The sequence below is a fragment of the Agelaius phoeniceus genome, chromosome 7 (genome assembly GCF_051311805.1).
Source record: "Agelaius phoeniceus isolate bAgePho1 chromosome 7, bAgePho1.hap1, whole genome shotgun sequence".
In the NCBI taxonomy this organism is placed as follows: domain Eukaryota; kingdom Metazoa; phylum Chordata; class Aves; order Passeriformes; family Icteridae; genus Agelaius; species Agelaius phoeniceus.
This window is the reverse complement of record NC_135271.1, coordinates 35418557-35431234: the sequence shown is the minus strand read 5'-3', so window position 1 is coordinate 35431234 and position 12678 is coordinate 35418557. Positions and strand designations below refer to the sequence as shown.

The 12678-nt window shown below is 54.8% G+C and overlaps 2 protein-coding genes across 2 annotated transcripts; one reads left to right on the top strand and one right to left on the bottom strand.

The window, feature by feature from the left end:
• Positions 1-4: 4 nt before the first annotated feature.
• BCS1L (BCS1 ubiquinol-cytochrome c reductase complex chaperone) lies at positions 5-4601 on the top strand. The gene is made up of 8 exons (XM_054636438.2): positions 5-64; positions 837-1213; positions 1470-1609; positions 1725-1919; positions 2124-2187; positions 2544-2713; positions 3157-3274; positions 3923-4601. Exons 2-8 carry the CDS (start codon positions 894-896, stop codon positions 4173-4175), a joined length of 1260 nt encoding a protein of 419 aa, XP_054492413.1. The 5' UTR covers positions 5-64; positions 837-893; the 3' UTR covers positions 4176-4601.
• An 832-nt stretch (positions 4602-5433) lies between these two features.
• RNF25 (ring finger protein 25) lies at positions 5434-12582 on the bottom strand. Its single transcript, XM_077181567.1, has 10 exons — positions 12476-12582; positions 12267-12341; positions 12092-12194; positions 11931-11998; positions 11138-11207; positions 10942-11013; positions 10096-10236; positions 9271-9360; positions 8640-8774; positions 5434-8526 (listed from the first exon to the last, which is right to left on the bottom strand). The coding sequence occupies exons 1-10, from the start codon at positions 12511-12513 to the stop codon at positions 7804-7806; spliced, it is 1515 nt and encodes a 504-aa protein (XP_077037682.1). The 5' UTR covers positions 12514-12582; the 3' UTR covers positions 5434-7803.
• Between the last annotated feature and the right edge of the window lie 96 nt (positions 12583-12678).

Sequence of the window (12678 nt, the reverse complement as noted above, 5' to 3'; positions counted from 1 at the left end):
GCCGGCCCCGCTCTATGGTGCGGCCGGAAGTGGCGCGGGCGGGAGCGGAAGCGGCGCGGTGCAGGTGAGCGATGGCGGCACCGGCTGCAGCGAGGGCGGGGGCGGCGCGGAATCCTCCGCGGAGTGGCCGCGGCCGGGCCCCTGCTGCGGGGAAGGCCGGTGTGAATCCGGTTCCTTTGCAGGAGAGGGTGCGGCTCTTGCAAGGGGAGGGGCTGCGGGACCCTGCCCAAGGGACGCTGTGCCCGGGTAAGGAGGAAGGTCACACCTTATTCTAGCGGAGGTGGGATTCTGTACCTGAGAGAGCACAGCGTGTCTGTTTGTCTGGCTGGGAACGCTTCCCCTCGATCCCAGTACATGACAGGCCTGCGGAGGGAGGTGGAGAAGCTTCAGGAGCATGCGGCTGTAACCTAGACATGGAGGTGTGCCTTCTAGCACCGTCGCGTCCCTGTTCTCAGCAGCAAAGACCCGGCTCTTGGCTCAGCCTGGGGATTGCTTCAGCTTTTTCAAACGATAAACCTTAAATAAGTGCTCATGATTTCTGGCTGTTCAAATAATAAAATCTTGTGAAACTCTGGCCTTGTTGTCTTGACTGAAGAAGCTACAGATGCTCCTGTGCTTCTTCAAGAGCTCCTGGCCCCCTCCTGCTTGGCTCACCCAGTGGCCTGCAGAGAGGGAGAAGGTTCCTGCAGCCAGCAGGAACACTTGGTAGTAAGCACAGATGTGGGAAATCCAAACGTGCCAGGCACCCCTTCACCTTGAGGCCTGGCTATGATAAAGGGCAGGGAACTGTGGGTGATCTGTTGTGTTCCTTGCTACCATTCAATCTTTCCTCACAGGTTTGTTGCTGGAGTACAAAAACAATGCTGTGGAAAGGAGCTGCCTGACCTCCCACAATGCCCCTGTCTGACTTTGTCTTAGCACTGAAAGACAACCCATATTTTGGGGCTGGGTTTGGCCTCGTCGGGGTGGGCACATTCCTGGCAGCAGCCCGTAAGGGGGCCCAGTTTGGGCTGGTGGCTTTCAGGCGCCACTATATGATCACCTTGGAAGTGCCCAGCAAGGATAAGAGCTACCAATGGCTGCTGAACTGGGTCTCCCACCACGCCAAGCACACACAGCACCTGAGTGTTGAGACATCATACCTGCAGCATGAAAGCGGGCGTGTCAGCACCAAGTTCGACTTTATCCCCAGCCTCGGGAATCATTTCATCTGGTAAGGGAGGGTTGGGGAAAGCAGTTTGGGGATTCAGCCTCACTTTTGCAAGTTGGGGGGCCTGTAGAGCAGTGGAGAGGGTCCTTCTTCCTCTCTGGGTCTGGGTTAGGGCAGGAGATGAAGAGTAGCAAGAGCAGCCCGTACTCAGCAGTGTGAAATGATTTTCTTACATGAGATGAGTGTTCTTGACACATGAGCCAGGTGAGGTGCAGCTGAGGGTGCTGGATCACTGTATACACCTGTCTCCCTGCCCCAGGTACCGCAGGAAGTGGATTCGCATTGAGCGCAGCCGAGAGACGCAGATGCTTGACCTGAACACAGGGACCCCCTGGGAGTCCGTCACCTTCACTGCACTGGGCACTGACCGGGAGATCTTCTTCAACATCCTTCAGGAAGGTCTGTAGGGGAACTGTGTGGGGTACTGCTGGGAACAGCCTACTCTCTGGAGATGCCCAGGGCTTCACGGGAGATGCTGTTCCCTGGCAGCTGTCCCCTGTGCCTCTCTCTGCAGCCCGTGAGCTGGCGCTGCAGCAGCAGGAAGGGAAGACCATCATGTACACGGCCGTGGGAGCAGAGTGGCGCCAGTTTGGCTTCCCCCGCCGCCGCCGGCCCCTCAGCTCCGTGGTGCTGGAGGAAGGCGTGTCAGAGAGGCTGGTTCAGGACGTGAAGGAGTTCATCAACAACTCCAAGTGGTACAATGAAAGAGGCAAGGCTCTGGTGTGGTGTGTGCTGTATGGTGTGGGGCTGGATGCTCATGGTCCTCTCTGGAATTGGCTGTGGAGAGACTTTTCCCTGCTGCTTACCTTCCCCAGGTGTATCCTCTTTGCGTGCTCAGCACAGCACCACAGCTTGGAGGGAGGGAGCACAGAGCAATCCATATGGTTACCCTAAAAGAACACTGTTTTCTTAGGGATCCCCTACCGAAGAGGCTACCTGCTTTATGGTCCTCCTGGATGTGGGAAAAGCAGCTTCATGTGAGTATTGTCACCTCCCTGCTCTGAGCCACAGCATTCTTGGATGAGAGGGTGTGGATGAGTTTGGGTTTGGAATACTGGAGCGGGCTGTGCCTTATGTGTGGTGCCTATTGTAAGCATTTGCATTGCTGGCACTGTGACAGATCAGGGTGACAAGCCCTTTGTGCCCTTGCTTTGCACAGTGCTGCATGGTATGGGTGGGCTGAACAGGGGCTTCTGCCCGCCCGTTAGATCTGATCCTTGCTGGAAAGGGACTCCTCTGCCCTCTCCCTTACTGCTAAGGGTAGAAATCCAATTTTTCCTTGACTGTGGGCTTTCCCACTGTGATTCATCCTTGTGGTTTGTGTCCTTTCCAGCACAGCTCTGGCTGGGGAACTGGAGTACAGTATCTGCCTGCTGAGCCTCAGTGACCACAGCCTCTCTGATGATCGGCTCAATCACCTCCTGAGTGTAGCACCGCAGCAGAGCATCATCCTGCTGGAGGATGTGGATGCTGCCTTCGTCAGCCGGGACCTTGCTGCTGAGAGTAAGCACTGCCCCTGCTCCTGGGCCAGCAGCAGGAGGGAGGTTCTGTGGCTGTACCTGAAAAACGTTTGGGCTGCTCAACTGCTCCAGCAGAAACCAGGAGTGGGGGAGTCTCTCAGACCTCAGGGCCCAAACTGGAACTTGTCCAGTTTTGCCTAGGCTGTAAAAGGGAATTTGGATCCTTTATCCTCAGGCAAAGGTCCTTCTCCTGCCCAGCTACTTGCAGGATGAGGGAGAAGGTGGCTTTCCTTCTCTTTTTCTTTGTGTTCCCATGGGTGTGTATGGGCAGGGGAGGAGAATGTGCTGCCAGCCAGGCAGAGGGTCAGCCTCCAAACAAGGAGCGAGTGGGGAGCTTGACATAAGCCTCGGGTGATAGGAAGGTGGCCCTGAGCCTGTGCAGGGTTAGTGGCCAACAGCTACAATCTCAGACACCTCTGTTCCTAGACCCAGCTGTGTACCAAGGCATGGGGCGCCTGACCTTCAGCGGTCTCCTCAATGCGCTGGACGGTGTGGCCTCCACAGAAGCCAGGATTGTCTTCATGACCACCAACTACGTGGACAGGTCAGAACTGCCCCTGGGAGGGAGCGGGGTGGGTAGCACAGGAAAACCTTGCTCCCTTTTGCTGGGCTTTGTTTATTAAATCCTCCAGCATGAAGACGGGAGGTTCAGATTTCCCACATCCTCCCTTGGGATGCAAATCCTTTGACTGCTGATCAGGATCCCTTTTGCTGGAGCCTCAGATGCCTACTTGGTGTTTAGAACATGGTTGTGTCCTTCAGGAGTGGTACCACCTTCCTGCCTGTGGGGAGCTGCAAGTTTTGGGGTTGTGTCCATGGGTTGGTGGGATGTAGCCTGGGCTCATGGTGCCTGGACAGCTGCTGTGCTGTGGCAGGCTTGATTCACTACAGACCGAGCTGGCCCAGGGGTTTGTTCAGAGGTTGCTCATGGGACAGAGATGGGGAGAGCTGTTTCCTAGGACAAAAGCTTTGGAGTCAGTCCTTCCCCAGCTCTCTCCTTTCTTTTCAGGTTGGTTTCTGCCCTCAATCTCCCCAGGGTTGAACCTGTTTGCCCCCTTCACCATCTCACAGTGCATGGCACTTTGCAGAAAGGACAGGGGCTGTGCTAGTGTGGATAGGGGCTTCCTGCAGCACCCACCCTAAACAGATGCTTTGATCAGGTTTTCCAGTGCCACCCTTTGTCTCTTGCCAGGCTGGACCCAGCCCTGGTGCGTCCTGGCCGTGTGGATCTGAAGCAGTACGTGGGCCATTGCTCCCGCTGGCAGCTCGCCCGCATGTTCCAGCGCTTCTACCCTGAGCAGCCCGCGGCTGCAGCCCAGCGGTTCGCGGAGCAGGCACTGGCGGTCTCCAAACAGATCAGCGCTGCCCAGGTGCAAGGCCACTTCATGCTTTACAAGACAGACCCTGAAGGAGCCACTTCAAACATAAGCTCCAGCCTGCTGTGACCAGAGGCCAGCTTTCCCTTGTGATACTGAGATGACTGGACAAAGATTCGACGATCATGCCATGAAGCCGCCCACCTGCACAGGCCAGGTCTCTGTTCACCTCTACCTCTCCTATGCCTTGGTTTGGGAGAGTCAGATCTGCCAGCCTCACTGCAAGGGAGGGAATCTGGCTCTTGCTGCTCCCCAGACTTGGGTGCTACTGCACCAGCCCTGCTCACCAGTGTGTGCCTCATGTTGGGATTGCTGTAAGCTACCAAGGCTCCTGGTGTGAATCCCCTTCCTTGGGAGTCAGCCTGGAGGTGCCCCAGAAAGGCATTTCCTTTGGGCAGGACATTGGGGTTCTGCACTGCTGAAAGTGTCTGTTTTTTTTTAAAGGACAGTGGTCTCACTGGTCTGTGAATATCCTCTGTGAAGTGCACAACACAACTCTTGTCTCTCTGGTTCATTTTCCTGTTAGTTGTCCCTCTATCCAGCTGCTGCTCCTGACCAGGGCCTGGAAAGGCCAGTACTGCAAATCCAGAATGTTTCTGAAAAAAAGCAGCTCCTAAGAGACAACTCATATTCCCTCAGACTCCAGGCTGGTGCCACTGGTCCTGCTGAGTTATGATGCCAAGCCACAGATCTGCTTGGATATTGTTCCTACGTGGGCATGACTGTCCTTCCCATCAAAGATGTGGGGCCCTGGAGCTGTATGAGGCAGATGAGAGGCCTTGGCCAGTTACTGCATATCTTCCCAAGAGCTGTCCCCTTCCAGTCCCTTTTTCACAATCCTGAAAGTAGTTTCCTCAGAGCCAGTCCTATGTTAATGTGGTCAGCTTTGGGGGTTGCATCACCTTGCTTGGGCTGGGGAGTGGATTCCAAGCCAAACCCAAATTGTAGGTCACTGCTTAGCCCTCCTCTTGCCTCTGCTCTGTGGGACCAAGAGCACAGGGCAATACACAGGGGCACAGTCAATTGGCACCTGGATGGATTTTGGTGCAAATAGGCACTGCTTTAATGCAACCCCAGACTTCCACAAAAAGTTTCTGCAAGTGAAGGAGCAGGATGCTGCTGGCTGGCATCTCAAACCCTGAGTTTGGCCATCCTGCATAGGCTGGCTACTCAGATCCAGCCTCTTCCTGGAGGCTGGAAGTTTTGACCCAAAGCTGCGGGTCAAAACTGGCCAGTGAGTGACTGGCAGATGTCCCACAGCAGTCTGGGAGGACGGGGAGTGTTTGTGGGGGAGCCAGAGGGACCCAATGCCACCACACGCAACATCTCTTGCTGCTTGCTTTTAATAGTGTTAATGCTACAGCTGCTGCCAGTGCCTTTCTGCCTGGCCTGAGGGCTTTTGCCAGTTAAACCTCACAACCGCCTTGTGAGGTAGGTGAGTGACGCAGGTGGACACCAAGCAAGAGGACCCAGGTCAGTGTGCAAGCTCTTTTCCTCCCCTCTGACCTGGAGGTTTGGTTGGTTTATCCCAAATTAATTTCCACATACTGTTGCAAAATGCCATCTGCTCCAGGCTGACAGCAGTGAGTCAAAGAGGGCCCTTACTAAAGCACTGTTCCCAGGGAAAAATCCCTTCCCACTAACACATCTGGCATTTGACTGAAGTTATCCAAGTCCTCACTCTGATTTCCATGGCTGAATCCCAAGCTCCAAACATGGCACAGCAACGTTTCTGATGAGAGTAATCCTGGCTCACCAGAGGAAGCCAAGGAGCTTCAGCTGCTGTGAGGGGTAGAGATCTTCCATGTTTCTTTCAGGACACAATCAAATGCCTTTCTTGGAACACAGCAGTTTCACCAGAGAAGACAGGAGGCAGCAGAACAAGCACCAATGTCAGGTTAAGTTCGCACCTTTTCACCCAAGTGTGGGCAGGCCATTCCCCCAGAAACCAGCTGAACAAGGACAGAGGGAGCACTGAAGGAAAATTAGGGCTCTCTTCAGGGCACAATTGCTCAGCCCTCATCTGCAGGAAGGCACAACATCTGTCTCAGATCAGCCAGCCCAGGACAGGTAGTGTAGGCTCAGGCCAAGGAGGAAGAAAAAAAAATGGTTTTGAAGCATTAGGCTTGAAAATAGACCAGTGTTGGAAATGTAAGCACAGAAGGTTCTAGGGCAGCAGGTTAAACCAACCCCTTCAGGTCAAGACCAGGCATGGAGTAAGCAGGGCAGCAGATGAGGAGTTCTCAGTCAAGAAAGGGGGTAGTGCAGCTTTCATGTGCCAAAGGTCAGCCAGACAGATGTGTGCACTGACAAATGCCCTCTTGGCACACACTGCTGTTGGTTTCCTGGGGATCTCATGTGAAGTTCTGGCAAGTCCATTGTAGCACTGCTATTTTTGTACTTAGCAGAAGGAGGAAGACAATTAACAACCCATGTGTGGGCACAAGAGGTGGGGGACAAGGCACAAACGAGTGTGAAGGTATCAGTCCAGGTGAGGCAGAGAGCTTACACTAAGCCAGGCAAAGCAGGGAGCCCTCCTGCCACCCAGAAGTTCCAGGGGAAGGTCTCTGCCTCAGCCCTGGTTGTAGGGAACAGGGAGGGAATTGAGAAATACCAGGGATCAACGCCTTTGCTCCAAAAAGCAACAAACAGGAGCAAGAGGGCAGAGGAAACAAAGGGAGCAGGCTCTGGAGAAGACCCAACGAATTAATTTAATAGCATTGCCCCACTTCAGAGGCTTGGGATCACTCTTCATGGCTTCTAAATGGTACACCATTTACATCTGTGGAGCAGCAGCAGACAGAACTGCACCAAGTTTTAAACAGCAAATCCTCATTTAAGCAATATCAGCTTGAAGATTACAGGAGGATAAGCTGTATCCAAAATACTGGGGCATGTCTTCACTTCAGGGTTGTCAGAAGTGCTAAGAGACAGCCTGGCCTTGGAGGGGGCTTCTGACACATAGAGGTTACAAAGCAGAGTACTCTCTTCTGAGGTTCCCCCATCAGCTTCAGCCTGCACAAAAGCAGCTGAAAGACAGGGCAGGAGCTCCAGCTAAATATAGGTTTCCTGGAGAAGCAGGAGCCAAGGTGAAGCCTTAGCCACCAGACAGCCGTGACCTGCCTTAAGTGCTGACTTAAGCTTAATTTGGATGTCCTGGCTGGGACTGGGCAATGTCCTGTGTAATAAGGATTTGCCTGGCCAATCCTAGCAGTTGAGAAAGTGCTCTGAGAAGGAATGGGGGACAGAGCAAGTGGAACTGAGCTCCAAGATACTGCCCTGGGACTTGGTACCACAGCTCCACTGGCTTCCAGGGAAGGTCTTGTCACACTTTGGCTCTGCCATGGCACCATGCTAGGCTCAGACCTTTGCTCTGTAGGTGTGCACATTTCTTGGCATTTCACCTATAGGGACAATAGCTGCGGGTCCCCAAAGCTACCTCTGTCTTCTGGGTCCTCTGAGACCAAGGCTGATATGATCTGTCAAGGTTCCACTTCTCCAATGCTGGTAACAGCCAGCTGCTCATGCTAGGATGCTTTACACTGCACATACCATGGTGACACTGCCTGTCCCACGCTGTCCCATGTGCCATCTGTCTCCTCCCTTCCAGGGGGTACAGTATCTGCTTGCTACTGCTTCATTGTTCTCTCCAGAAACAGCCCTTTTTTTCCCCCAGCCCAGCCCCTCATCATTCCTGCTAGGAGCCACTCTCCTTCTCAAGATGGGCTTCTCGATGTCCACTGGGCCTGAACACCCCTCGCCCTCTTGGTGCTCTGGGGTAGGAACCACGCTCCTGAACTCTGGACCTCTCCCACTTTCCACAATCCCAGGGCCTGTGGTGGCCCTGCCAGTTGGGGGCAGCTTTGTGGTCACTGCGGTTGAACATCAGGTTCTCCTTTTTCCTGCCCCGGGCCTCAATCCCCTCCTCTGTGCTCCATTTCTCCACGTCATGGTGCTCCTCTTTCAAGTCCACAGTTTCTGTTGCTGGTGAGGGATCTTCACGGCACAACTCCCTTCTTTCAGCCAAGGGAGCAGCCCTGCTTCTACTGGGAGGCTTTGAAAACTCCTGGCTGTGCCGTCCAGCAGGTCTACGCTCTGCCCTCTGGCTGAAGACCCTGGGCCCCCTGGAGCCGTGGAGTGGATGACAGGCTTCCTCTCCTGCTTCCTGCGAGGCACTGCACAGCTGCCTACCCCGGCCTCTGGAGCCTGGCCTCTCCCCTCTGTGCCTCTCCCTCTTGCTCAGTTGCTCTCTGGGCACAGCACACCTCTCAGGCTGCCTGGGTTCCACCCTGGGCTCTGACGCCCCGGCTGGCTCGGGAGCTGAGGCTTGGCTGGGCGGCTGGGGCACGTCCGCAGCGCGGGCACTCACCGACAGCTCAGAGGCAGTGGCTGCTTGGCCTGGATCCACAGCAGCTGGAGGCTGAAAGAAAAAAGCCACTGGTTAAGAAGGACAGGGGTGTCCCACAGCAGATGACAGTGCTTGGTGCTGCAGCCCAGAGCACCCTCAGAAGCTCTCTGCCCCCAGTGCCGTACCGCCTGGAGGCTGATGAAATATCGGTTCCTCTCTGCCTCGGGGTCGATGATTCCCCCTTTCTCTTGCTGTCTCTTGAAAATCAGGCGCAGTTCTTCCTGGTGCTGCAGCACCTTGGCATCTGGTCTGTACGGCTCCTGAGCAGAAGAAAGCAAGGCAAGGTAAGGGTTCTCTCAGCACCTAGCATGGATAGGCATGGCAGGGCTGGGAGCTACTCCCCAAACCCTTCTTTGCACAGAGGCAGACAACCCACTTCCTTCTGCCACACTGACCAGGCCTACAGATGCATGGGAAATCCCTGGACAGAAGCCAAGCATCCCAGTGCAGACCCACTGTTTCTGCAGTGACTGCCTTGGGCTGTCCTGCTGTGGGGCAGGATGCACAACAGCTACCATCAGGTCACTCTCCTGACATGACTGTATCCCAGTGAGTACAGAGATGTTCCCCATGGCAGAATCACCTCTCTCTCAGCACATCTGCTCAGCTCAGGGCTGTAAAACTGAATCTGCTTGTGAGCTGCCCTTTGGATGGGACATCTAGGAGGACCTGAGATAGTGTGCATGCATTACAATGTCCCAGTTGAAGCTACCCAGTGAGGAGGCACAGCTGGGCAGGTGAGCCCCCATCTCTTACCAGAGGGTGCTGCGGCGGGGGTGCTGCCTTCAGAGCACAGAGATCATAGACCAGGGTCTCCCGGCAGACAGGGCACTGCACACCAACTTCCTGTGGGGAGGCAAGAGAGGATAGCAAACCCTGTCTGTGATCCAGCTCATGCACTGCCCCATAACGCCACCCTGGAAGTGGAACAGGGTGGTCTTCTTCACTCTTCTGCCAATGTAAGGAAGTCAGAGGGGTTCCAGCAGCATGAAAGCACCCTGGTGTCTCAACAACGGCTATGGAAGGTGTCTCCACATGAGGCATGCTGGGATTTGTGCTCCAACAGCTGACTGCTTTACAAAGCACCTCTGTCAACACATACGGATTTGCCCCTCAGCCTAGGATGTATTTTTCTGCTCCAAAGTGGAGTGTGTCATCAAGGCAGCACCTCTTTGAAAGGGTTTGTAGGAAGGAGCCTTTGATTTGTTCCATGCTCAGCTGTTCTGTTTCCCTCTTCAGTTGACAACTGTTCCAACACATGCTAGGCAGGTTTTATCACCCCAAAACACAGGTGATTTGTGTTTACCCTGCTGCAACTCCCCACAGTTCAGGACTAGGACTAGGGAAGGAGTCCTTTTTTCTAACTTCTGTGATTCCGGAAGTCTAAAAATGCAACCCTCTTACCCCCTCACAGCAGGCACTAACCCAGAGATCCAATAAACCACTTGTTTGGTCAGAAGGGCCCTTGGAGATAACTCAGTCTAGTCCCTGTTGATTCTCAGCACAAGCTCCATGTGCCAAAGAGGGTGATACAGATGTTACAAGGGTCTGTGCAGCGGGCCAAGGAAGGAGCCCCAGTACCTGTTTGGGGGATGGTGCAAGGTGCTGCTCTCTCTCCTCCTGCTGCATGAGGATCTCCTCCTCCATGTGCTGGGCATAGCGGGCCAGACAGTGAGAGTGGAAGTAGTGGTAGCACTGGGTCTTTGTGAAGGCTTCTTTCTCCTGTCAGGAGAAAAGGGCATCTTTGAAGGATTTCTAAGCAAAGAGTTGTGTAACCACCCAGCTGAGCTGGGTTTTCACTTCCATGTCAGTGGTATCCATGGGGAACTAGTGCTAGCAGAGCCACCCAACATCATCTGTTGGGCTGCAGCTCCACTCCCTCAGCAATTACTGGGATGCTGCTTCTTGTTTCAAATGTCAGAAACACTCCTAATGTCAATATGCAAAGATTTTATGACTGATTTCTCAGCATGTGTTCCTGTGTAACCAGCAATCTTCCCACCTGGTGTGTTCTCCTTCCTAGGCAGGTGTTGACTTTCCTTGAAATCCTAGTAAGGCCTGCTCCCCTGTCCCCACAGACCTCAGCACCTGCATGAATACATTCTAGTACTTCCTGACCACCTGTGTGCTGAACTCCTGGTGAGGTGTAGCCAACACAGGGAAACTAAAATGCACCATCAACTAGCCCCAGAACCTATGCTTCTCTAGAGATGCTCCAGCATGCCCCATGTCCATTTTCTGTAGAAGATTATCTAGAAGTTGATGGGAAGAGCAGCATGTATTGCACTAGGAAGGGCCCTGTGCAGACAGGGAGGCAGGGGGCTGCTGGAGTGTATCTTGGACCCAGGCTGATATCCCAGTGTCAGACTTCCTGTTCTCTTGCCTCACTTCCCAGTCAGTTTGTGAGGTCAGGAGCCACATGCCTACCTGGAATCCATAGAGGCAGATTACACACTGTCCTTGAGGAATATTGTTTTCAGTGAGGATCTCCTTTCCCTTCTGTGAAAGCATTAAAGCAAACGTTTTACTCACTGGCCTGCCCATGGGCTCAGGGATGTCCCACCCCATGGGCAGTCAGGGATCAGAGTCTGTGGCTGGTCACACCCAATCTCCTGACTCTCACCTCGATCAGTTCATAGAGCACCTCTGTCCCCAGCCTGGCTTCAGCAACACTTCTGAGGGTCTGGGAAATCCTACAGCAAAGCAGCAGAAATCCTTAACAAAAATTTAGCTACACCTTTTCAGTGTCCCACATACCTGTCATCCTGCCATGATGACAGGAGGAAAAAAGAGAACAGTGGCCTTCAGGCTTTGCTTGGAGCACAGGATGGGCACACATGCACACACATATTCATGTGCTCTCCTGGTTCCCCACAAGCCAGTGCACAGGAAGCCTTTGTTATGACAGGACTTGCAGGAGCAGGTTTGCTGATGGCCTCAGCTTGAGCTCAGCCAGCACCCTTTGATTTTGGTGAATCCCAGGCTTTGTCTATCTGATGGCAGCCCCTGTGCAGGTCTGTTGGGAGCCACATCCTCTCGTACTGCTGGCAGACACCACGTGTGTCTCTGCACACATTCCACTGCCCCAAGGACCAAAGCACAAAGGCAACAACGGGCTGCCCAAGGACTGGGATCAGTCCCACCTCTGTCAGGGCATGACCAGCAACTTTCAAGGCCCCAGGGATTCAAATAACATTTCAGGGGAACCACAGGGGAATAACCACAAAGTGGACCCCTCTGTGTTAAATTCAGCACCAGTGGCTCCTGAGATATTTAGGACAAAGTGATTTAGGGACCTGTATCCATCTGTTAACCAGACACGGAAGTCATATGAATTACAGAAGGCTTGTCCATCACTTCTGCCTCCTGGATCTCTGGAGCAAAGGACTGCCACTCCCCACCCTCCTGGCACTCACTTTTGAATTTGCTCATCTGACAGCCCCCGCGGATTCCTGATGGAGATCTCCGGAGCTTTATCAGGATACTAGGATAAAAGAGAAACACCCAAAGCACAACAAGGAAGGTGGAGAGGCCCGAGGCTCGGAGGCGCAGGGGCGGGGGGGCTCGGGCAGCCTACCTGAGGGGGCACGGAGAGCACCAGGGTGAAGCGGACGTACTGGGAGTCCTGGTCCTGGGCCGTGGCAGGGTGCAGGGTGATGCTGATCTCCCAGGGATCCCACCTGCAGAAGGGGCAGCTCGGGGTGAGGAGGGCGGCGCGGGACCGGGCCGGGGATGGGGAAGGCGGGCCGTACCTGCCCAGGCCCCGCGCCACCTGCAGCTCCTCCAGGTAGATGGACTCCAGCACCTCCACCTCCGGCAGCAGCGCCCTGCGGGAAACGACCAGGCAGGAGTCAGCCGGCTCCGGCGGGCTGTGGGTGCGGGACAGCGGGGGTGCGGGGAGCGAGAAAGGTGCGGGCACGTGGGAGGGTGCAGAGACCGGGCAAGGTACGGGGGCTGTTACCAGTCCGTCGCCTCCGCTTCCTCAGCGGCCGCCGCCATCTCCCCGCTCGCCCCGGAAGCGGAAGGGCGAGCCCGTTGCCAGGAGACGCCTCGGCGGCGGGTCCGGGGCGGGAGCGGAGCGCGGCGCGGTTCATCCCGCAGCTGGAGCGCTGCCACCGGGGCTCGGGGCTCGTCCTGCCTTCCAGCCGGTGGGCAGCAACAAAG

Excerpts from the sequence above, each read along its gene's own strand:
- BCS1L (XM_054636438.2), top strand. The coding sequence starts at position 894 with ATGCCCCTGTCTGACTTTGTCTTAGCACTGAAAGACAACCCATATTTT. Across the intron at positions 2,188-2,543 it reads TGTGGGAAAAGCAGCTTCAT|CACAGCTCTGGCTGGGGAAC; the intron begins GTGAGTATTGTC and ends TGTCCTTTCCAG. Across the intron at positions 3,275-3,922 it reads ACCACCAACTACGTGGACAG|GCTGGACCCAGCCCTGGTGC; the intron begins GTCAGAACTGCC and ends GTCTCTTGCCAG.
- RNF25 (XM_077181567.1), bottom strand. The coding sequence starts at position 12,513 with ATGGCGGCGGCCGCTGAGGAAGCGGAGGCGACGGACTG. Across the intron at positions 11,208-11,930 it reads TCAGATGAGCAAATTCAAAA|GATTTCCCAGACCCTCAGAA; the intron begins GTGAGTGCCAGG and ends GCTTTGCTGTAG. Across the intron at positions 9,361-10,095 it reads TTGCACCATCCCCCAAACAG|GAAGTTGGTGTGCAGTGCCC; the intron begins GTACTGGGGCTC and ends GCCTCCCCACAG.